Below are 23873 nucleotides of genomic sequence, written 5' to 3' on the forward strand. Positions count from 1 at the left end.
TTTAAGACACAGAGAAGAACGGAAGCCTTGAAGCAGCCAACTGCTGAGAGAAGGCTCTGGGCCTTCATGGTCAGTGAGGCTAGGGCTGGGGAATGCATGGCATGTGCTGTGGAGGAGCAGCAAGATTCTGGTCAGCACCAGCTCCCAGCCTCAGAGCATGACTTCAACAGGCAAGCTTGCCTACGCCTCATCAGGCAGCACATACATGGGCTCAATGTGGGCCCAGCTGCGGGCCTGCTCATCTGCCCAGGCAAGCAGCTCAGCAGCCCGATGCAGGAAGATCAGGAGCAGGGTATGCACATCGCCCTCCGCTGAATGTGCCGCACTCGGCTGAGCGTGGAAATAGCGGTGGAAGAGGCTGCTCAGGCTGTAGCTTTTATGGCCTTGAGCGCGAGTGCCATGGCTGTGGGCTCGGTCCAGGCTCCGCAGCGCCGGTAGTGTGTCCAGGCACACTGTGTCCTGGGGCAGGTGAGCTCCCAGACGTTGCAGCTCTGTGCACAGCAAAGGGAAGTCATAATCAAAGCCATTATGGGCCACCAGGCAGATGGGGCCATCTTGGCGGCTCAAGAAGGCCTGCAGTGTCCTCACGACAGCATCATCGAAACAAGCCTTCCGGCACCGCGCCAGACCTTCGCTACTCAGGCCAGTAATCTCACTGGCCTTGGCAGTGAAGGGACGCTCCGGGCACATGCACAGTGTCAGCTTATCCAGGACACGGGGAAGCATGGGGGTACCAGAGTCGTCCCGTTCTGGGTTCTCCAGGGAAGAGCGGTGAACAGCAAAGAGAGATAATTCAGCAATCTCAGGATCCACATTGGGGAGCCCAGTGGCTTCTAGGTCCAGAAAGATGAAGGTTTCAGCCCGGGGTGGTTCCGACATGGTGATGTTCTATCACAGGGACAGCAGAGCCTAAGGCTGCCAGAACAAGAGGCATAAACTTGAGGGCTAAAGAAATGGGAATACAATGGAAGAGGTGGTAATGTCCAAAAAGAAATGTACTTATTGCCTGGCTTATACAACTGTAACTCCTTTGTGTATCTACCTTTGTAATAACAATTTACATAAGAAATGGCAATAACCAAGTAGCTCTCGTTACCTTGTGTCCTAACCTTCCTTTTTGCCTACAGTAGGTGAGACATATAGGAATTATCTTTCTGTCTGCTTTCCTGAGTGGTTGCTTCTATATGCAGGTGATTTTGAGAATTCAGTATGAGCTTTGTGATCTACTCTCCTTCAAAGTGAACAAAATTTATCTAATTCAAAAGAAAAGAAACTAGGTGCCAGTGGCTTACACCTGCAATCCTCATTACTCAGGAGGCTGAGATCTGAAGATTGAGGTTGAAAGCCAGCAGGGGCACAAAGGTCCTGAGACTCTTATCTCCAGTTAACCACCAGAAAACCAGAAGTAGCATTGTGACTCAAAGTGGTAGAGTGCTAGCCTTCAACTAAAGAGCTCAGAGGTTCAAAGTCCCCAGAGTTCCAGCCCCATGACCAACTAAAAAAAAAAAGAAAAAAATAACAAGAGTGGGGCTAGGAGCATGGCCTAGTAGTAGAGTGCTTTCCTGGTATGCACACATCTAGTTCTATTCCTAGGTACCGCATACACAGAAAAAGCCGAAAGTGGTGCTGTGGCTCAAGTGGTAGAGCACTAGCCTTGAGAAAGCCCAAGGACAGTGCCCAGGTCCTGAGTTCAAATCCTACGACTGGCAACAAGAAAAAATAAAAGAGAAGAAAAAGAACGCCCTGGAAAAAAAAAAAAAAAAACGCCCTGAATTCAAGCCCCAGTACTGGAACAAAGAGAAAAACCTTGCTTTCAACTTTCTTTGGGGCTGGGAGCACGGCATAGTGGTAAAGTGCTCACCTAGCAAGCCCTGGGTTTGATTTCTTGGTACCACATGCACAGACCCAGCGAGAGAGAGAGAGAGAGAGAGAGAGAGAGAGAGAGAGAGAGAGAGAGAGAGAGAGTGAGTGTGTGTGTGTAGAGGGAAGGAGGGAGGGAGGGAGGAGAGGGAGAGAGAGGGAGAGAGAGAGAAATATAAAGGAAAGAAGAAAAAGAAAGACTAAAAGAAAACAAAACAAAAAAGTAAAGAAATGGGACTGTCCAGGCTCAGTGAAGCATAGCCAAAGCTCTGATCATTCTGGGCCTCACTTCCTGCCATCCCCTAACTTGTCTCATGCAATCTTTAGCTCTACGAGTGGTTTCTAAGGCCCACATCCAAGGTCACTCCACAGGCTGGAGGTCAGCAGTCAATACCTGTTACTTCTGAACCCCAGGATAGAGCCTCCCATACACCTAACAACCTCTCCTTTCAATCCTTCAAATCTGCCTGCCCAATCCTACTCCTGTCTAACAAGGAACCAAAGTAAGGCCTGCTGTGCCCAGGCCATGCTACCTTTGCTGATAAGCCCACATCTAGTCACAGCTTCCATCAGGGATTTAGAGAAGCAGATGCATTCAAGCCCCACAACTGGCCCCCACTTTTAAAAAAAAGTGAAAAAGGGAGGCAGATGCAGCCCGAGAATGGAACTGGGGCCCAAGTTCATGGGACACTGTCTACAAAGGTTCAGTGAGAAAAGCCCTGGTTTCCTCCACTTGGGGCAAAAGAGCATTGTGAAGCAGGCACTGGAGAAAGCCTGCACAAAGGCCTATCTTCCCAACCTCCCTAGCAAACAATGCTGCCACAAAGTGCCCTCTGCCTGCCTCTAGGTTCCCAGCAGCTGTCCTCATCAACCCCACCAGGCTGGCTTACCTGAGGCGGGCACTGGCTGGCTTCCTGGGCTGCTAGGCACCTGTCTCAGCACAGGCTGCTCCAGGCAGCCTTTAATAAGTAGCCATGGCCCGCCCCCAGCCTGATGTTGGGCAACCAGGAGCCCTGAGGCTGCAGGACCTGTGCTGCCGGATTGCTGGCCGCCCCCTCTTGAGCTCACTGCCACTAGGACACACACCCTGTGTTTACAGACTAGGAAGTAGTCTCTGGCCGCACACAGGTTTGATGAGTGATCAGCACTGTCCGGGGTGGAGGAACATGTCCTTACATGCAGCAGGAAACCAGAACATGGTGGAAGACTCTGATCTAGCCTTTCCTCCAAGTCTGCTGAAGGCTAGTCTGTGACTCGAGGGCCTGCTGACCCAGATTTGATGCCTACTGAGATGCACTACATAAAGGCAATAGGCCCCTTTCTCTGGACCTTGGTTTCTGCCATCACTGAGTACCATGCTGCCCCCGGTATAGCTGATGTCACCTTAGGAACAACAGAAGTCCATATTATGCTTAGCCTAAGAAAAGGAAGAGTTCTTAAAAAAAATTATTGTACAGCTCATTACAGAAGGGTTACAGGTCAGGTATATAAAGTAATGAGTTCATTTCTTTTTTGCCAGTCCTGGACATTACTCAGGGCCTGAACATAGACCTTGGACTTTCTCAAGGCTAGAGCTCTACCTCTTGAGCCACAGCACCACTTCCAAGCTTTTCTGTGTATGTGGTACTGAGCAATGCAACCCAGGGATTCATGCATGCTAGGTGAGCACTTTACCACTAGGCCACGCTCCTGGCCCCAATTCTTTTTGAACAGTGTCACCCCCTTCCTCATTTTCTCTCGCTTCCTTCCCCCGACTCTCGTGACCCTGTTGTAAAGTTCATTTTCAACGGTGTCTAATATCACAATTGCATTGCCTCCCACTTTGTCCCACTGTTTCTGTTATTCCTCTTCCTTTCCCCATATCAGATAAACTTATATACAAGACAAAGGGTATAGAAATTAAAAAAAAATAAATCAACACCAGGGAATAAATCAAAGGAAAAAAGAAATAACTGTCAATATGACACTAAAGAAACGTTTCTATTTCTTGGATTTCATTTCGATAACCATCGTTTTAGATGGCTTGAGCACATTGAGCTATTATGATCCTCTGCAAAGAATATCCTAGACACATGCTAGTTGTTACAAATAAGGGAAACCATACAGCCTGTAGGAAGTGAATTCTCAAGGATAAGACATAGGTGTTGCCCCAGTGGGTAGCGATGGCCTCTGGGACAGACACGGTGCAGACACTTGTTATAGCTCTCCCACCTTGAGGGTTTATCTTTCACAAGGATGGGGAAATGGTATCTGCGACAAAGATGTGGGGATGAAGTCTAAGAGCATTTAGCAGAGCCTGCCAGCCAAGCAAGGAGGCAAGACAGGAACAATACAGAAGGTCATGAGGCTTGAGCCATCAAACCTTATGGGCTATGGTTGAGCAATATAAGGAGATAGATTGAGACGCCTGTGATCCTAGGTTCTTGAAACTTTCTCTACCCCACCTGCCTCCAGGTGTGGAGTACTGCCCACATGGGAGGGCAGCAAAGCCAACCCTGGACTAGGAAGCATGCTACCCCCAGGATCTGGCATCTTAAGGATTTCACATGTGCTGTATGTGGTGAGGGGGGAGAGGCACACAAGATGTTTCTCCTGCTCACTGCAGACCATTCTGAGCATCATAGCCCATAAAGCAGTTGGCTCACTTGGACAGCGGGAAACACAGGCCTACCTGGTCTTCAACTTTCCCCAGCAGTAATCTAAAGGGTTACCCAGGCAAAAGGGCCTTGTACCTATCTCCCTGGTGCTTTCTTGCCTTCAGTTACCCAAGGAATTGGAATTGGGAAACAAAATGAAGGGGTGGGGGTGGGACAGGATAGGGCAGGGCAAGCCAGGCAACTATGGCACCACAATAGATCCACCAGTTGTGCCTCTTCTTATTCTTCAAGGAGAGGGAGGTGGCGGTGACATATACACTACTCAGATACTGGGTCATCCTAGAAAGCCCAGAGACCAGTTTCCTGGACAACCAGTCAGTCAGTGTCAAGAATTCTCCAGTGTTGCTGGGTGCTGGTGGCTCATGCCTATAATCCTAGTTACTCTGGTGGCTGAAATCTGAGGATTTCACTGCCAAATAAGCCCCAGCAAGAAAGTCCGTGAGACTCTTAAATTAACTACCCCAAAACTGGAAGTGACACTGTGGCTCGAACAGGTAGAGTGATAGCCTTGAACTGAAGAGCTCAAGGACAGTGCCCAGGCCTCACAATCCAAAACAAAACAAAACAAAACACCCAAGAATTCCCCAGTGTTATGCCGAGCACCGTGGGTAAGGAAAAGGAAACAGGTTGGCTTTCAGGGGCAGGGCAAGTAGGGCTACAGATATCCCGTGAGTAGGACTTCTACAGGACCCGGAACTACACGTAGGCGAAGATGGGTAGCAAGAAAAAGGGGGTATGTCAGGGTGCCATGGAGACATCCAGGTATAGGTTCAGCCAACCTTAAGCAGGCCATAGCAAGGACTGAAAGTAACAAGGAAAGGGGCAAGGCCCCGCTCCATGAGGAACACAAATGGCTTCATGCAAGCTTGTTTTCCATGGGGATACTTGGGGACAGAAAGAAGGAAAGCTGGATCGAACTGACCGGAGGAGAGAACAGTAACAGAATGGCAGAAGCCAACAGTAGGTTTAAGGCAGTTTATTAAGAGCCTGAGACTTTTTTCTACAGGCAAGTGGAGAAATACTGCTTGTCCTGCATTGGCTTCAGGGTTCTGTTCCCACCCTAACGTGTGCCTTTGTACAGGATATCATTGAAGACTTTGTATTTCTGAGTTAGTTCATCCATTTTGTTGACTAGAAAAGAAAGTAAAACAGAACAAATTAAGTCTAATGCAAGACCACTCCCTCCTCTCCTGATGCCCACCACAGATTATCCTCCAGTCCTGCATGACCAGATAACAGGGAGAGGCCTGATCGTCAAGCCTGCATACAAGACTTCCACTGTGACCCAGGAACTGCTAGGCTGAGGAGCTACTAAGGCACACCCTTGGTGGGTATAGGGGAGGCAGCATTTGGCCAGGAGACAGGAAATGTTCTATTTTAATCAGACAAGCAGTGTGCACATGATGACATACCAGATGACACAGAACACACCTAAGGCCTTAGCTGAACAGCAAAACTCTGAAGCATACCTCATCCTGGAGTCTGTAGATGGGTCACTCCAGCTGCCTAGCTCTTAGAAAAGGAGCACTAAAGTCTGTAGCTGCATTTGCCTCCTGAGGATTTTTACTTGCTGCTCCTCCTACCGTAGAATTGTTTCTTCTTTGGGCATTCTTAACTTTTTTTAAGTCTCCCAGTGGAGCAATTTTCCTGTGCAACTCTTATTTCTGCAGCTGGCATTTCCCTAGCCGTGGCTAAGGGATGTTTGGGACATGGGATCCAGAACCCATGATGTGAGGAGCCTAGCCCTGAGCACTTACAAGACACTATCATCAAGCCCTTGGGGTTGTTCCCAAGAACACCCCGTCATTCCTCTCATTTCCTCACAAAACAGTGGGCTAGGGCCTCACTGAGAGTTCATGGCTGTGCAGTTGTCCCTCACTGCAGATCAGCTTCCTCTGCTTTCTCACCAGGGCAGCAGCAGGTCGGCTGTGCAATCCCAATAGTTAATTAGTTCCACCAGTCATACTCCTCCACGGGCTGTCTTATCACTAGTTTTCCTCCCATTCACTCCCACCTTCCACACCTATGTACTTGCATTGCCTTTGTGTTGGTGCCCTCCCCCATTCTCAGCAGTGACATGATTGCTCTGCCCCCCCTTGCTTTATACTTGGACTCTTCCATCAACAGACACAAACATTTTCAATAAAGTAGATGCACACTAGATTCAACAGCATACCAAAAAGATCGTACCATGATTAAGTTGTTTTCATCCCAGGGATGCGAGGATACCTCAACAAATGTAAATCAATAAGTAAAGAGAAGCAAAGACAAAAATCATATCATCATCTCAACATAAAGAACACTTTTTTGGGGGAGGGGTAATGGGGCTCAAACTCTGGACCTGGGAGCTGTCTTCATCTCAAGGCTACCACCATACCCCTAGAGTCACAGCTCCACTTTCAGTTTTCTAGTGGTTAATTGGAGATAAGAGTCTGTCTTTAGTGCCAGGGCTGGCTTTGAACTGCAATCCACAGATCTCAGCCTCCTGAGTAGGTAGGGTTACAGGTGTGAGCCACTGGGCTGACCAACAAAGAACACCTTTGACAAAATCCAAAATACTTTCACGATAAAAACTCTGAAGAAACTTAAAAAAATGAAGATAACAACAATAATGAATTAAGAGTATCTATTCTCTCCACTCTTATTCAATATAGTGCTTGCATTCTTAGTATGAGAAAGCATCTTTTCTATCAAAGTAGATAACTTCCTTTCTGCCAATTTTGTGAGAATTATTTTTCTGAAAAGTTCCTGCTTTTACCATATAGTTTGGCCCTTGTTTACATTTTAGTTACATCCTTTTAAGACATGGTGTCATAAGCTCCTTAAAATTTTAGTTACAAGGCTAGGAGCATGGCCTAGTAGTAGAATGTGTGCCTAGCATAACGAATCCTGGGTCTGATTCCTCAGTACCACATACATAGAAAAAAAGCCAGAATTGGTGCTGTGGGGAAAAACAAATACACTGTTGGTGGCAATGTAAACTAGTGCAACCATTGTGGAAATTAGTACAGATACTCTTCAAAAAATTAGTATTAGAATTTCCATATAATCCAGTGATTTCACTCTTGGGTATATATCATAGGGGATATAAGAAGAACCCATGTCTATTGTAGCACTGTTTATTCACAGTAGCCAAACTATGGGAACTGCCCTGGTGAATGGATTAGGAAATGAGGTACATATACACAATGGAATATTATTCTGCTATATAAGAAAATAAAATTATGTTGTTTGTAGGCAGATGAACTGAATTGAAGATTATCACGTTATTCAAAATAAGTCCAATTCAGAAGGATATATATATATATATATATATATATAAAGAGAGAGAGAGAGCGAGAGAGAGAGTTATGTTTTCTCTCATGTACATATGCTAGACCTAAAGAAACATACAGACTCCTATGCATACATGCAGTGAGTTCTAACTATAAACTCTTTACAGGGATTTGAGGGGGAGACTGTTAAAAGATGCATAATACTGAAATATACTATCAGTTTACTACATGGCATAAGGAATAGGGGCAAAGAAAGACAGTAATCAAAAGGGGTAAGTCTGATCAATAGATATAGGTATAAAACAGCATGGTAAAATTTCTTTGGACAATCATCACATACCTATAAATGACAGAAATATAAAACAGACCCTGTACAGAGGGAAAGTTATAATGGGAGGAGGAAGGGCAAATAGAGAGGATGCAGGAAGATGAATATTGTCCAAGGTCCAAATACTGGTTGTACCGTGCCAGTACCTCACACATGTAATCCTAACTATTTGAGAAGCTGAGATCAGAGATTGAAGTTCAAAGCCAGCCTGGGCAGAAAAGTCTGTGAGACTCTTATCTCCAATTACCCACCAAAAAAGGTAGAAGTGAAGCTGCGTGAGAATCAAGTGGTAGAGTACTCGCCTTGAGTATAAAAGCTTAGTGATGGACACACACACTGAATAATGAAAACTGTTGAAACTGTTTTAGGAAGGGAGAAGGAAGGAGAGGGAGAGAACAATGGGGGAGGGGAGTGAAGCTCTTCAGGGCATATGGCAAACAAATACGGACATGTCAAAATTAAATCCACTTGTACAAATAATACTAATTTTAAAAAGATTTTTAAAAGGACACAGACTGTCCCTAAGTAGGAGAGACATTACACTGCTTGAAGACATGGACATCAAGGCCCTACCTCACTGTGTCAGATAATGAATAGTGGAAAGGTACAGGACCATTCCTAGTAGCCTTTACAGTGGATTTTGCATTGTTCCCTTTCTGTAGGCATGTCAAGAGCTTGAGAATTTGTCTCCAGGCAAGTCAGGGAACTGGAAGCATGGCTCATGTGAGGGTAGGGCACACTCATGAGTGAAAAAGCCCTAAGTATGTGTGAAGCCCTAAGTATGTCAAGAAGGCATACTTAGAACCAGGTCAGGAACCACAAGTTAAGGCCCTACCTGTCTCCATATCCCCTAGGCCACAGAGAGGCAAAGTGTGGGCCCAGTTCACACAGCTTACACCCAGAGTGTGCTATCTGAAACACTAAATCATCCACGAGTCCTATTATGCTCTAGTCACCTATGAGATGGCATGCTATTCGTAGAATTAATGATCACTATTATAGTAATGATAGCGCTGGATCATAAATATAAACTATTAATAGCAAGGATATAGACTGCAGTGAGAGCCACAGTGACAGTGGTGATTCGGATAAATGCTGTAATAAATTTTAGACTGGACGATTCTGCTGTAGTTTAATTAGTAAGGAGCGCCTCCTCAGTCTGTGATGTACATGCAGCAGGTATGTGCCAAAGTCAAGAGTGATGAGAAGGCCAACTGCAAAAGACGAACAGCCAGAAAGGTCATCCAAAGAAAGTCTTCCCAATGGAAGTGGCTGACGAGCTTTGTGAGTGAGGTAAAGCCATTACGTGGGGGTACATCAGTGCAAAACAGCCAGTCAAATGCTTTAATACTGCTCCTTGAGATGTTGGGTCGTAGTCTGTGTAAACAATAGATAACCAAAAGCCTTGGGAACAGACTGAGGAATGAATTGTCTGTAAGGGCTCTGAAAAGCTCTAGCATGGTCCTGGGGACCTAGGAGACCATATGCACGTTCCAGGCTTTGAAAATGTCAGGAGACAAGTATGAAAGAGAAGGAAGAGATGTCATTGCTTGGCTGTATATTGATCACAAAAAAATAATCTAACATCTAGAAAACCCAAAGAGCTCCAGATACACAAATATTCAAGAGAATTATGAAAATAAGAAATAAGGATTCTTAATGATAATAACTTGTTTCATATCGGAAGTTATGGAGGAAAATGGAAGCCTGTAGTTCACACCTATAATTCTAGCTACTCAACAGGTTAAGATTGAGGATTTCAATTCAAAGCCATCCCAGGCAGGAAAGTCTGGGAGACTCTTATCTTCAATTATCCAGCAAAAAGCTGGATGTGGAGCATCAGTCAAGTGGTAGAGTGGAGCACATACCTGGTATGTGAGAGGCTATGGATTTAATCAGGAAGAAGGAAACAGAAGGAAAGGAGAGAGGGACAGACAGGAGAGGGGGGGAAGAAGTGAGGGAAGAGGAAAACGATCAATACAAAGGAGAGATGAGCAGAAGGGGGGAGGGGAAGAAGGGAAGGGAGAGGAAAAAAAGATGAGGAGGGAGAGAAAGGATGAGCAGAAGGGAGGGGAGGGGAGGAAAAAGGGAAGGGGGCAAGGGGAGGAGAGAGGGGGGTACAGGGAGGGAGAAGGGAGGGAAGAAGGAGGGAGGGAAGGAAGGAGGGAGGGAGGGAGGGAGCTCAGGTGGCTGGATGAGTTCTTAACGCAGACCCCACTCTAAGCAGGCAGAGGGATTGCTTCCCACACTGTCCAGGTGACATACCTAAGCTCATCACAGTGCTGCTGTTGCCCCAACTGGCCTGTTGACTCTCCTGTTTCTTCACTGTGTCCACAGCTTGCTCAGTGGCATCGCTGACCTCCACGACTGCTTTCAGCAGCTGACAGGAAGGGAAGGGGAAGGGGAAGGGGAAGTGTGAGGAGTCAGTGCTACTGGTCTGACCAAGATGGCGTCTTGCACTTACCACTCAAATTTACATTGTTCATGTGATCTTCAATCTCCAACCTCCAAAAAATAGGTAAGTAAGGAAAAGACACAGAACTCCCAGCTGGAGAGTTGCCCTTCAATCCATAAGTTTCTTTCCTCCTTTCCCAATGGTGACAGCACACTATCATGGCACTCTGGCAACTTAGTACCTAGAGACATTCCAGCACTGCATGTCATTCCGGCTTGAACAAAACAAATGTCAGGGAAGGAAAGGAAATGTAACAACCAAAAAGGGACATTTCCAAGACTAAGAGCATGGCTCAAATAGTAGAATGGTTGCCCAATGAGGCCCTGAGTTCAAACTCCAGGACCACAAAAATAAACAGAAAAGACCTTTCTGAGAGACAGAGGACTGAGGCCTAACCATGAGGCAAGTGTCTCATGGACAGGCTGGCCTGAGGTTAAGAAGCCTAGAGTCTTTCCATTAAAAACCCAAAATAAACATCATAGAATTCTGGAGCAATATCAGAGCTCTGCACATGGTGAATCTAGCAATTGTGCGTAGCCTTGGTATGTGAGGCTGGCTTCTGAGGATTTGGGATGGGGAATAAAATAAGTGTTTACTTAGTTGGCTCAGGTACATGGATTACTTTCTCCGGTCTTGTCTGCTGCAGCCTTTACTTGTCTTTGTGGCATACTAATTAGTAACAAAAAAACTGAAGGCACTGAGGATGTTTAATAATGTAAAAAAAGAATGACACCAATATGGGCACAAAGGAGGCACAAAGGCGACCCATCTGCACAGCAGCTCTCATCCTGTCCCTGGGTACAAAATGTAACTGTCTCAATTGCCAAAGATCGCAGAGCCCTACCATACCAGGAGCCTTTGCCCCTCCCTTGCTGTAGCCCGCATGCCCCCATCACAGTCTACTCTGGAGGCAGCCGAGAGAGGAACGGAATTCTTACCTGGTTGCAAGAAATCAGACTGTGATACACAGCTTGGATGATGGGTCCACATGAGTGCAGGTCGGGGTGAGGGCGCTGGCAGCACTCACCCAGTTCATCATCATAGACTTGGAGGAAGGCCAAGATAAGCTGGTAGAAGTCAGAGACGACCAGGCGCAGCTTCTGGTCTAGAATGTTGGCAGTGGCCGCGCTCACAGTGGCCCCTGACTTCTGCTGCTCGAAGCACTGCAAAACCAAGGAAGGGATCGGACCTTAAGCCTGTCCTGCTGGCTGGCCAGCCTCAGCTGTACCATATCTTAAACCTCAGAAAGGTGGAATCAGCCTTCATAAACAAGGATATGGAGGGAATGTGAGAAGCCTCAGCCTTGCTGCTTACACTCTCACGAGTCTCAGCCTCCAGAATCAGAGTAGCCCAGGCAAGCACTGGTGGGAAAGCCTGGTACACAGCTGCCAGCTGAGGCTTGGCATTCCAGGGTGTGGTGCCTTGCTCACACATCTCCACTTGTGAAGACTAAGCACCTGTTCCCTAGTCCCCCTGAGGCCTGCGCAGGAGCCATTTCACTGAAGCCTCACAGCACGCCATGTTGGAATGTGTCTCTTAACCCTGGACACCAAACAGGACCTGGTCCCGTGACCCCACAGACCCCATGAGTGACGTCACCTCTCCCTTCATGGCCTGTAGCTTGGCAGCGCTCTCCTGCAGCTGCCTGGCCAGCTCTGCCACCTTCTCCTCGTCAGTCTTGTCAGAAGTGCTGGTCCTGCAGGAAAATAAGTTGGCGAGGGGGTCACCTCAAGCTCTGTCCTGTCATCTGGTGGTGCAATCTAAAGGTTATGCACACCTGGGACTCCTTTAGGTGACACAAGCAAGCAGGGTTACAGCTATGGAAGGACTCTTTCTGTACACCTACATTTGGGACTCATTCTGCTGGTCGAGAACAGACTGCATGTCCACGGGCCATGGGTCACACTCCGGATTCAGAAGCGCTGGCAGATTTGGGGAGGAGAACATCTCCTCCAGCAGTGCCTCGCTCTTCTCCGTGGTACTCTCCAGGTTCTCCTTTGGGCTGCAAGGAAGGCCCCGTGTCTTACCATCACTTGTTGGAGCACCACACCAGCAAGTAGAGCAGACTTAAGATGCAAAAAGCAACCAAGCTAAAAAGTGCGAAAGAATGGGGGTGGGGCAGGAGCTACACTGCACAACCAGTGTCCTGGCCCCTGCCTGCTTTCACCTCCCTCAGAAGCCTACCAGTTTGCAGGCAACCCAACACCTGCCATCCTCCAACACACCTCAAATGTCGTCTCCAGGGCACACAGAACCTGTGACAAAACACCCAACATCCTAGAGATGGAAAACATCCCTTCCTTGGCCCTGGCTAGGCCCCGGCCAGCCAGCAGACTCCTCACAGCAAGGGTCTTGCCTCAGTTTGCACCTTCAGCTACCTGGACCAATGTGTGGCTACTGACCCCATCACTTCCATATCCAACATCATAAGCACTCATCAAGGGTTCCCAGCTGGGCCATCGAGGTTTGTTACCTTGAGCCACTAGAGTACGTGGCATCCATGCGCTGCACAATGTCTAGCAATTGGTCCATGAAGTGCAGCTGCTTGTGAGCACAGCCAGAGCCCTGGAAGAGAAGGTCACACACCATTGCTAGATCGATGAAGGCACAAGTTTGGCCTAAGCCAGCTGTTCCAGATGCCCTACCCCCAGGCTGCCCCTGGGGGGGACCTGTCAGCTCCCCATCTCCACCTATGTAACACCATCTTAAACTGACCCAGGAACTCAGGAGCTGCTGCTCTCAAAGGCTTCTTCATTAGCCCGTACCTTGAGCTTGCAGTGTCTAGGATCACACTGTGGAAACTGGAAAACGCCACCATTGCATGGCTCTGCAGGGAATGGGAAATGTGGGGCTCGCAGGGCTGCCAGCAATGGCAGAACACAGTCCTCGGGCATGGTCCTGTGCCCTTTCCACAAGTCCAAATCCAGAAGGTCAGCTAGCACTAGCAGAAGCCACAGAATGACACCATAAGGCACCTAGACGTGGTCTTTGCCCCAGCAAGGAACTGGAGGTGCAGTTGGGAAGGCTTCTACCCTGATCACCTACCTGCTCTGAAGATAGCTGAAATCCTTGGGAGCTTCTTAGCCCAGAGCTCAAGTCTTGCCTCCTTCTGGCAAGCCACGGACTCTCAGGACTAAAGCACAATCTGAAAAGGTTCCACCTCCCCCAAGAAAGCCCAGAATAGGCGGGAACATGAGAAAGCTGGGCCTATCAGTGTGCTTCTCTACCTCTCCTGACTTGGCACAGGGCTGCTATTAAGCCTTCATTAGTAGCAACTTGCAAGAACACCCTGCAAACAGACTAAATGTTGATACTGACTGCACTGGCTTAGTGGAAAGAGCTAAGCAGTCCCTGGTGAGAAGGAGACGTTGGGGACAGCCCAACTCCCTGTTGGTGGGTGCTGCCTGCTATTCCCAATAAGCTTGGCTCCCAGCCATGAAATCAACTCAACAGACATGGAGCCTCTGGAAGCTTTCACCACCACATCCTCAGTCTACCAATGGCTTCTGGGACAATTTCATTCCCCTTGTGTGAGCAGTCTTGCAGTATAGAAAGGACAAAATGGTAGGGCATCGTTGGAGTAGGGTTGGGATACACTGTCTACACAGAGGTCAGGCCAGAGAAGACCCACAAGAGTGACTACCATTCAGAGCCTTGCAGAGCCTTGACTAGTACATGGGACTGGGCCAGCCCTGTCTACCATCCCCTCACTCAATGAGGAGATGGCTCCAGCAGCCACGCTCCAAATGCCGAAGAAGGGGATGGATGCCAGCGTGCTTGGAGTGCCATCAGCCTGACAGCAGGGTGTGACTGCCTTCCATGTATAGTCCAGGCCTATGTCTCTCTGTGAGGCATGGCTCTCTGTGTCTCTTCTGGATGGCCATGGATTAGCTCCATAAGACCCAAAGGTCATCCTTGGCCTTCTGATCAGTCCTCAGGCTAGTCTGCACCATGTCACTGAAGCCGATCTGTCTCCTCTCTGCTCTCTAGCAAAGGCTCATTGCAAACAAGGACACACTGCAAACATCTGCAGAATGATCCACAAAACCTCAGACCTGGCTGAGCTCAGGAACACCCACTGCTGTTCCCACTCTACCACACCCATCAGCCAAATCCAGGGGACACAACTAAATCCAGCCTCGCCTTCATTTTCTTCACTACCACCACCACCACTCATGCAGCCACCACCCATGCCTGGACATTGCTGTAGCCATGAATGACTCTTATCAATTACCCTTGCCCCATCCAATCTCTAAGCCTTACCATATGTAACTATCAGTAAAATACTTTATGGAAATCGCTAATCCTCCACTGAGGTCTCCTAAGCCTACAAAGGCCTGTAAAGTCCACCCCCTGCTATATCCCCACACCTTCAGTATGATCCAGCATAACCAGCCTGCTGGCAGTTCCCTCACATTAGCTCATACCACTCAGAGCCTTTTCACTTGCTGTTCTCCTAGATCTCATCTCCTTTGGCTACTCTGTGCTTGAGCCATAATTCATAGGTCATGAAATTCACCAAAATGTGTACAAGTCAGTGGTTGTTGGGATGCTTAAAGAGTTGTCTACTCATCACAACAATTGCATTTTGACTAGCAACTCAAATGCAAATTCTAGACTCATTAGCACTCCCCTTCACCAATATACCAAGCACTAGTTTGGGGGGGTTTTTTTGGGGGGGGACACTGAGGTTTGAAGTCAGGGCCTTGTACTTACTAGACTGGTGCTGTACCTGGTTTGGTTTGTTGTTGTTGTTGTTGTAGTTGGAAATGGACTCTTGTGAACTTTGATGCCTGGGTTGGTCTGAAACTGTAAGCTTCCAGATCTCAGTCTCTTGGGTAGCTATGATTATGCATATGAGCCACAAGCCAACTCACACTTTGCCTCTTCTGAGAATTTCATACATGTGGATCATATATGTGACTTTTTATATATGACTCTTTTTCTCTTAGTAACCTCAAGGATCACTCATGTTGTAGCATATGCCACTAATATCTGCTTCATTATTAAAACTATTTCATCCATTTACCAATTGAGAGATACTTGAATTACTTCCACATTTGGCTACTCTGGCAACAAATCAACAAACATTGATGCGTTAGTTTTCAAGTACATGCAATTTGTAATGCTCTTGAGTCCATACCTAGAAGTAGAATTGCTGGGTCATATGCTTACTGTGTTTAAGCTTTCAAGGAACTGCCAAACTGGTTTCCACAGTGTCTGCACCCATCTCCTGCCCTCACCAGAACTGTGTGTGGGTTTCACTACACTCTCATGTTTTTGTTTTTTGCCAGTCCTGGGCTTGAGCTCAGGGCCTAAGCACTGTCCTTGGACTTTCTCAAGGCTAGAGCTCTACCACTTGAGCCTCAGTACCACTTCCAGCTTTTTTCTATGTATGTGGTACCGAAGAATTGAACCCGGGTCTTCGTGCATGCTAGGCAAGCACTCTACCGCTAGGCCAAACTCCCGGCCAGTCTCATGCTTTCTAACTCTTGTTAATTTCCCTATTGACATGAGAAAACCTTGTGTGTTGAAGCGCTTCTGATTTGCACTACTCTTATGATCAGACGTGCTAAGCATGTTTCCATGAACTTACTTATCTAGTGAGATCCTTGCTCATTTTTTTAACTGAGTTCCTGGGTTGTTGAGTCAAAGTGTTCTTTATAGATTCTGGATAGACGTTCCTCCTCAGACCCATGCTTTACAAGTATTTTCTTCTATTCTGTGGGTTGTCCCTTTACTTACTAGGTGTCCTTGGGTGCATCACGTGTGTAATTTTAATGAAGTACAACTTGCCTGTTTTATTGCATGTGCTTTTAGTGTCCAATAATGACTTTTCATTTCTGTTGTTTTGTTTATATAAGACAAGGATTTAACTGCATAGCCTACTGGCTTTGAATTTGCCCATCTTCCTGCCCCAGCCTCCAAAGTGCTGGGCTAACAAGCAAATACCATGATACTAGGCTCAAATGATTCTTTCAAGTAACATTATGGGGTGGAGGAATGACTCAAATGATACAGAGCCTCCCTAGCAGGTACAATGCGCTGAATTCAAATCATAGTACCGCAAAAACAAAGACAGCTTTATGAAGTCCTAGATTAAAGTAGATGTGAAGAGCTACAGTCTACAGTAGCCGTTGTGCTCATTGTGGTCACGTGGACGTAACTTTGGTGAAGAAGGCCGATTCACAGTTTCTCAGCTGTCACTGAATCCTTGCAGGACGATCTAGCTTCCTGCTATGATAAGTTATTCCTGCCCCAATTTGTACGTTTCTTTCCCAGCCCTGAATTACAACTGAGGCATCATTGTTCTTTGTCTTGCTGTGTCAAAAGACAAAACAAAGAAGTGCACACATACTTTTAAGCCAAAATATTAAAGCCACACATGGGAGAACACGTTTTTAATTCTAGCACTCAGGTGGAAGAGGCACAAGGATCATACCAAGGAATGAAGTCCTGTCATACTAGTACCACATTGTCAAACTTCAAAAACCACTGCGCTTAATTGAGAAGCCAATCACACAGGACCGTGGAGTGTAGACTTCTGTCTCAGTAGCAGAAAGACAGGGAGTAAAATGAATAGTCATCGGACCCTTTAGAAATAGAAGTGACTACTACCACTCCATCAGTGGGCCTTCTATCTGAAGAATAAATACAGATATTTTGGACCTAGTTAAAGGCAGTAATTGTAATATTGCGAATGTTCTAAATGCCACTGCATTGCATACTTTTTTAAAGATTTTAAAATTTGATAGCCATTAAGCCAGGCGCAGTGGCTCATGCCTGTAATCCTAGACACTCAGGAGGCTGAGATCTGAGCATTGCGGTTCAAAGCCAATGCAGGCACTAAAAAGTCCTTGAGACTCATCTGCAAATAATCACCAGAAAACCAGAAGGGCTGTGGCTCAAGGGGTAGGGCAGTAGCCTTCACCTGAAGAGCTGAGAACAACACCCAGGCCCAGAGTTCAAGTCCTACAACTGACAAAAAAAAATGATAGTCACTTTAGGAACTTGAATCTACAGATTTCAGCAGTATAGAACCAATGAGAAGTAAACATACATTATACATGCAGATTACTGCTCATGAAGATCCCATGTGCAGGTACATAAATTAGAAGTGTGCATCTAGAATCACAACCAAATTGTTTAAAAAAAAGAAATGCAAAATTATATCTTGAAATGTTGAAGAGATGATTTAGACATTTCAAAACAAAAATGGTGTAGCTGGATATCAGCGGCTCATGCCTGTAGTTCTGGTATTCAGGAGGCTCAAATCTGAGGGTCATGGTTTAAAGCCAGCCCGGGCAAAAATAGTTTGTGAGACTCTTATCTCAAATTAAATACCAAAAAGCCAGAATTAGAGCTGTGCCTGAAGTGACAAGAGTATCAGCCTTGACCAAAAAAAGCTCAAGGGCAGTGCCTAGGCCCTGAGTTCAAGTCCTTGGACTGACACAAAATAAAATAAAATACTGTTTATACAGGAGATGTATGACAGCTATGGGATTCAAGTGACAAGCAATAACATCTCACAAAATTAATATTGCCAAAGATTGGAAGTATACACACTACTACAATAGAAAAACCAGCAGGAACTTAAGGGAAAAATTACAAAATCTAAAGCTAATTACTTATATTCTTATTTAAACAACAGCATGGTATTAAAAGAACACAATGTATACTTTAAAATGGTTTAAAAATTAAGTCCTGAATTTCAGCTTGGGAAGATAAATCGTAGAAATGGATGGTAGCAATGATATCACAAGATGAATTGTTTAATGCCACTGGTGAATTGTTTAACACTTAAAAATGGGCAAAATGGGGACTGGGAGTTTGGTTTAGTTGTAGAGTGCTTGCCTAGCATGCACGAAGACCCTGGTTCAATTCCTCAATACCACATACATAGAAAAAAGCGGGAAGTGGTGCTGAGGCTCAAATGGTAGAACTCTAGCCTTGAGAAAGTCCAAGGACATTGCTCAGGCCCTGAGCTCAAGCCCAGGACTGGCAAAAAGTGGGCAAAATGAACCAGGTGCCAGTCACTCACACCAATAATCCTAGCTATTTAGGTGGCTAAGATCTGTGGAACATGGTTCAAAGCCAGCAAAGGCAGGAAAGTCAGTGAGACTCTATTTCCAATTAAACACAGAGGGGGGGCAGGGAGAGATATCGAGCGTCAGAAGTGGAGTTGTGGCTCAAGAGACACAATCAGGGCTAACATTGAACACAAAAGCTCAGGGAAACTGAGAAGTCCAGAGTTCAGAGTACAAGCCACAGGACTGAAAGCAAAAGCTGATCAAGATGGAGGCTGAGATTTGAGGATTGCTAGGCAGATGAATTTGATGCTTTTGTCCAACTAAACAACAAAATGTCAGAAATGAAACAGAGATGTGGCTGGATTGACAGCATGCCAACCTTGAGCAAAAAATAAAAGGGAGAATGAGAAGCCCCTAGTTCAAACACCAGCTCTAGTGCATGTACACATATATGTACACACAGTAAAAACAGTGAAGATGGCAAGTTTTATCTGTATATTTTTTTAGAAAGTGAGTAAAGCCTCTTCTGTCTGCTGGAAAATTCTTGAAAATTTGCAACCTTTATATTAAGTTCATTTTACAACAAAAATTATGAAAAGTGTGCCAGGCACAGTGGCGGTTCAAAGCCAGGCCAGACACAAAAGACTGTGAGACTCTTATCTTGGTAATTAACCACTAGAAAACAGGAAGTCGTACTGTGGCTCAAGGGGTACGGTGGTAGCCTTGAGCTGATTACCTCAGGGACAGTGCCCAGGCCCAGGGGTAGGGCAAGAGCTTTGAGCTGAAGAGCTCAGGGACAGCAAGCAGGCCCAGAGTACAAGCCCCATGACTGACCAAAAAAAAAACTATGAAGGGCCGGAAGTTTGTAGTGGTAGATTGCTTGCCTAGCATGCATGAAGTCCTGGGTTCGATTCCTCGGTAACACATACATAGAAAAAAAGCCGGAAGTGGTGCTGAGGCTCAAGTGGTAGAGCTCTAGCCTTAAAAGTCCAAGGACCGTGCTCAGGCCCTGAGCTCAAGCCCAGGACTGGCAAACAAATATGAAAAGCATAAGAAGGGAAGGGTTTTCACTGCAGGTAAAATGGTAGAACTATATGCTATCTCTTCCTCTCACTAAAGACCCACCTCCCAGAGCATGGGGCAGGAGTTTCAGATCAAGGAGGCAGAATGTGAAGTGATCATTCAGCATGGCAGTGCTCCCACCATGATTCTTCCTTCAGTCTCTCCTGACCTGAAGTCAGCCCAAATGGAATCACAGAAAGGAGTCACAGCCTCTAATTCTGGCTCATGGAGCACAGAAGAGATCTATAAAGATCAGGAAGAAGAGAGTCCCCTGGCCTTTTCTGTTTGCTCAGACCCCAGCCACATGCAATATGGTGCTGGTGGCAGGAACTTGGGGGGTGGGAGCCAGAGGTAACAACAACAAAAAGGAAGGAGCTAAGTAATTCTGAAGGAAAGGAATCTTTCCACTCAGCTGTAACAACAACCTCCTAGGGCCAACTTCCCCTCTTGTTATTTTCTTCCTGTTTTCCCACCATTGAACCATGGTCATGGAAGTGGGTAGCTTATGGCTGCAGAGTAGAAAATGCTACAGAAAAGAAACTAAAAAGTACCAGGGATTGCAGAAATAGAATAGGAAAAGCAACAATGGAGCCCCACAAACGTTTCTAGATGCCTGACCTTTAGTCCTAGTGGTGCATGGGTGGATCTGACTTTGATGCCGTCAACCAATTCTAAGTACTAGGCCGGGGCCCAGGACTCAGAGCAGGGTGGGAACCCTGAAGCTTAAGCCTTGTAAGTGAAGTGTCTTTTAGGAACACATGTACTACCATGAAAATCTCAATTTCCATGAGACAAGACAAGGGCAGTGATGAAATTATAAGCGTTAGAATGGTCTAATCAATATTAGAAAGTAGCCATTATTTTTTTAAATGCTTGACTATGCAATTGTGAACACTAAACACAGTTAAAAACATTATCAACAAAAAAACAGAAAAAAGTATAGAAACAGAAAAACAATAATTGAAATGAAAACTTGCTAGATGTTTCAATGTTTGTTCATTAATTGAAACACAGGACTTCATAGGGTACAGAATGCTGATAGTGAGGGCTGGTATAGATGTAGGGGTTAGGGAGTAAATGAGAATTAGCTGTCTTTGCTGTTCAAATTGAGTCAGAAAATTGCTCTGAAACATTAGTATTATTTAATTAAAATGCAACAACAAAAACACACCCCACTGGATAAAGGTAGCAATCAACTACAGTCATGTTGGAAAACAAAACAGTTCTGTAGCTCTTTTCTTTTTTGCCAGTCATGGGGATTGAACTCAGGGCCTGGGCATTGTCCTTGGATACTTTATGCTCAAGGTTGGCGCTTTGCCACTTGAGCACCACTTCCATCTTTTTCTTTGTATGTGGTACCGAGGAATCAAACCCAGGGCTTTGTGCAACGTGAGCACTCTACCACTAGGCTACACTCCAGGCCTTAGCTCTTCAAAACGCTAAAATATAGTCCGGCGCTAGTGGCACACATCTGTAATCCTAGCTACTCAGGATGCTGAAAATTGTGGTTTGAAGCTAGCCTGGGCAGAAAAGTCTTCATAAGATTCTAGTCTCCAATTAACTACTCAAAAACTGGAAGCAGAGTTATGGTTCAATGTGGTAGAGTGGTAGCCTTGAGCAAAAGTGTAGGGACAACATCCAGGACCTGAGCTCAAACCCTACAACTGACAAAAGCAAAGTGAAACATATAGCTACCATATAACCCAAGAATTCTCTCTCTCTCTCTCTCCCTCTCTCTATACATATCCATATCCAAGAAAACATGTATAATAAAAGATATAACATTGTCCCCTTCACATTATCCATAATAAGCAAAATAAAAACAAGGGGCCAGGGACCGGGAGTTTGGCCTAGTGGTAGAGTGCTTGCCTAGCATGCACGAAGACCTGGGTTCAAGTTCTTGATGCCATATACATAGAAAAAAACTGGAAGTGGTGCTGTGGCTCAAGTGGTAGAGCTCTAGCCTTGAGAAAAAGTCCAAGGACAGTGCTCACGCCCTGAACTCAAGCCCCACAACTGGCAAAAAAAAGGAAAAAAAAAAAAAAACAAGGGGCCAGGAGTTTGGCCTAGTGGTAGAGTCCTTGTATAGCATGCACAAAGCCATGGATACAATTTCTTGGTACTACATACACAGAAAAAGTAGAAAGTGAGTCTGATGCAGATGCGGTGGTTCTCCCCTGTAATCGTAACTCCTCAGGAGGCTGAGATCTGAGGATCAAGGTTCAAAAGGGCACAAAAGGACCTGAGACTCTTATCTCCAATTAACCTCTAGAAAATGGGAAGTAGGACTTGGCTCAAGGGTAGGGCGGTAGCCTTGAGCTGAAGAGCTCAGAGACAGCACCCAAGCCCAGGTGAAGGGTGGTAGCCTTGAGCTGAAGAGCCCAGGGACAGCGTCCAGGCCAAGTTCAAGCCTCATGACCCACAAAAAAAATAAAGGAAAGAAAAAGTGGGAAGTGGTGCTGTGGTTCAAGTAGTAAAGCATTTGCCTGAAGAAAGATCAAGGGTAGTGTGTAGGCCCTGAGTTCAAGTCCCAGGACTGGCAAAAAAAGAAGAAACATTTACGAAATTATTTCCAAAATTTATCCATTTTAAGGGCAGGAGGTGGGGTGTCTTTGCCTTGGTAGTAGGTGGATAGGGGCATCTTTATATAAACACTCTCAGATGGGAGGGTGGTATTCAGGAGAAGGTACATGAGCTTGGAAGTCAGGGGCATGAGTTTGAGACATGACTCTGCCACCACGTATCCAGAAGTAAATTGGCATCCTCCAGTGAAATAGGACTGAGACAGACATTGTCAAGAGTGGGGACAATCATTACTGACATGCAGAGAATGTAGCATAGTACCAGGCAAGTATAATATCACCAAAGACGATATGTTCTGTGTGTCCCATTCTGAGTCAAAGCTAGAACTCATCTACACAAAGGATCACTAACAGTGCCTGTCACACAGATGTCTAGAAAGCCAGCCTTCCTATGTACCCAGCCAGCTCTGGGGCCTGAGGAGCCTCAAAGGCCATGGTTATAGAAGGCCCTCCTTTCCCCACAGGAGCTCAGAACAGAAAGCACGCACATGGTTCTGTTACCTTAAGAAGCTCATAGTCATCTGCTGCACAAAGCATCAGCTCATGGCCTAGTTTCACCATCTCTGTTGGAACACAAAAGATTCTGTTACTATTGACACCCGACCAGAGCATACCAGATACCCATGGGGTACTGATACTGACACGCACTCATACTGCCACATCTACAAGACCACACTGGGCACAGAAGACCAAGTAGATGAAGAGGCAGGTAGAAGACTTACCCTAGTGCCAGGGCTGTCTCTTGCTGTATGACCTGCCCCTATTCATGGTTCCTATCTGGGTGCCAATTTCCTTGGCTAAAAATAAGGAGTTAGCCAGCATGTACCTGTATATATAGGACTCTCTAACTCTGGCTTCTATTAGAAGCCAACCAGTTGCCTGAGGAATTGGCAGAGGTCAACGTGCCTCCATAAGGATCCATATCCATCCTTGTAATGACCAAAGCAAAAGGAATCACAGCTCATGTTGTCCCTGTTCCAAAGGTCTTTCATATGTTTCTCCTCTGTCATCTTACTGGCAACCATAAGAGGCAAGTCTGGTCTACATTTACAAATGAGAAGGCTCAGTCCTTGCATAGGATCTTATCCAGCCACATCCTCCAGGGTGCCCAGAACATCCCACTGAGCAATCTCAAAGGCCAGCCTGAGACTCACCACGTAGCCTATGGCAACAGCCTTACCCTTCATAGGCCATGCTCATCTCCCTCTCTCCCCAACACACACAGACATGCATGTTTGCACAATGCACAGCAGGACAGAAAGAACTCTGTAGCCATGTGTTTTGCAGGGCCCATTGGATGATGTAGGCAATGTGCCAGGGTAAAAACACCCAGGAACAATGGAAATGCCAATTGTGCCCCTCAAGCAAGCCTGCACTACCCGTAGCCCTTAACTTCATGGCCCCGTGACCCTTTCCAGCAAGTCCAGACAGCCTTCCCTTCACTAGAAATCCAGGATCAAGCCAGCAGTGCACCTCCCCATTCCCTATCTCTCAGTCACTGTCTCACTCAGTGTTCCTATCCTCACCATGGTGGTTCTAAGGAGACCGATAAACGTACCCTAGGAACACAAACTTCCTTGGAATGAAAGCCATTTGTGTACAAGGCCCAATCTACTGGACCTAT

The 23873-nt window shown here is 46.1% G+C and overlaps 2 protein-coding genes across 2 annotated transcripts in view; both read right to left on the reverse strand.

The window, feature by feature from the left end:
- On the reverse strand, nucleotides 1–10441 carry Trex2 (three prime repair exonuclease 2). The gene is made up of 2 exons (XM_090326122.1): nucleotides 10386–10441; nucleotides 1–915 (listed from the first exon to the last, which is right to left on the reverse strand). Exon 2 carries the CDS (start codon nucleotides 877–879, stop codon nucleotides 181–183), a length of 699 nt encoding a protein of 232 aa, XP_090182248.1. The 5' UTR covers nucleotides 880–915; nucleotides 10386–10441; the 3' UTR covers nucleotides 1–180.
- Haus7 (HAUS augmin like complex subunit 7) overlaps nucleotides 5479–23873 on the reverse strand; it is a 23107-nt gene continuing 4712 nt past the window's right edge. Inside the window, exons 4-10 of the mRNA XM_090326123.1 lie at nucleotides 22751–22812; nucleotides 13049–13140; nucleotides 12422–12577; nucleotides 12175–12271; nucleotides 11514–11738; nucleotides 10386–10500; nucleotides 5479–5648 (exon numbers count right to left, since the gene is read on the reverse strand). Of these exons, the coding sequence (XP_090182249.1) occupies nucleotides 5578–5648; nucleotides 10386–10500; nucleotides 11514–11738; nucleotides 12175–12271; nucleotides 12422–12577; nucleotides 13049–13140; nucleotides 22751–22812 (818 nt within the window). The 3' untranslated portion in view covers nucleotides 5479–5577. The remainder of the gene's footprint in view (nucleotides 5649–10385; nucleotides 10501–11513; nucleotides 11739–12174; nucleotides 12272–12421; nucleotides 12578–13048; nucleotides 13141–22750; nucleotides 22813–23873) is intronic.

The sequence above is a fragment of the Megascapheus bottae genome, chromosome X (assembly GCF_031878675.1).
Source record: "Megascapheus bottae isolate mThoBot1 chromosome X, mThoBot2.hap1, whole genome shotgun sequence".
Classification (NCBI taxonomy): Eukaryota; Metazoa; Chordata; class Mammalia; order Rodentia; family Geomyidae; genus Megascapheus; species Megascapheus bottae.

Coding starts and splice junctions, on each gene's coding strand:
- Trex2 (XM_090326122.1), bottom strand. CDS start 879: ATGTCGGAACCACCCCGGGCTGAAACCTTCATCTTTCTGGACCTAGAA.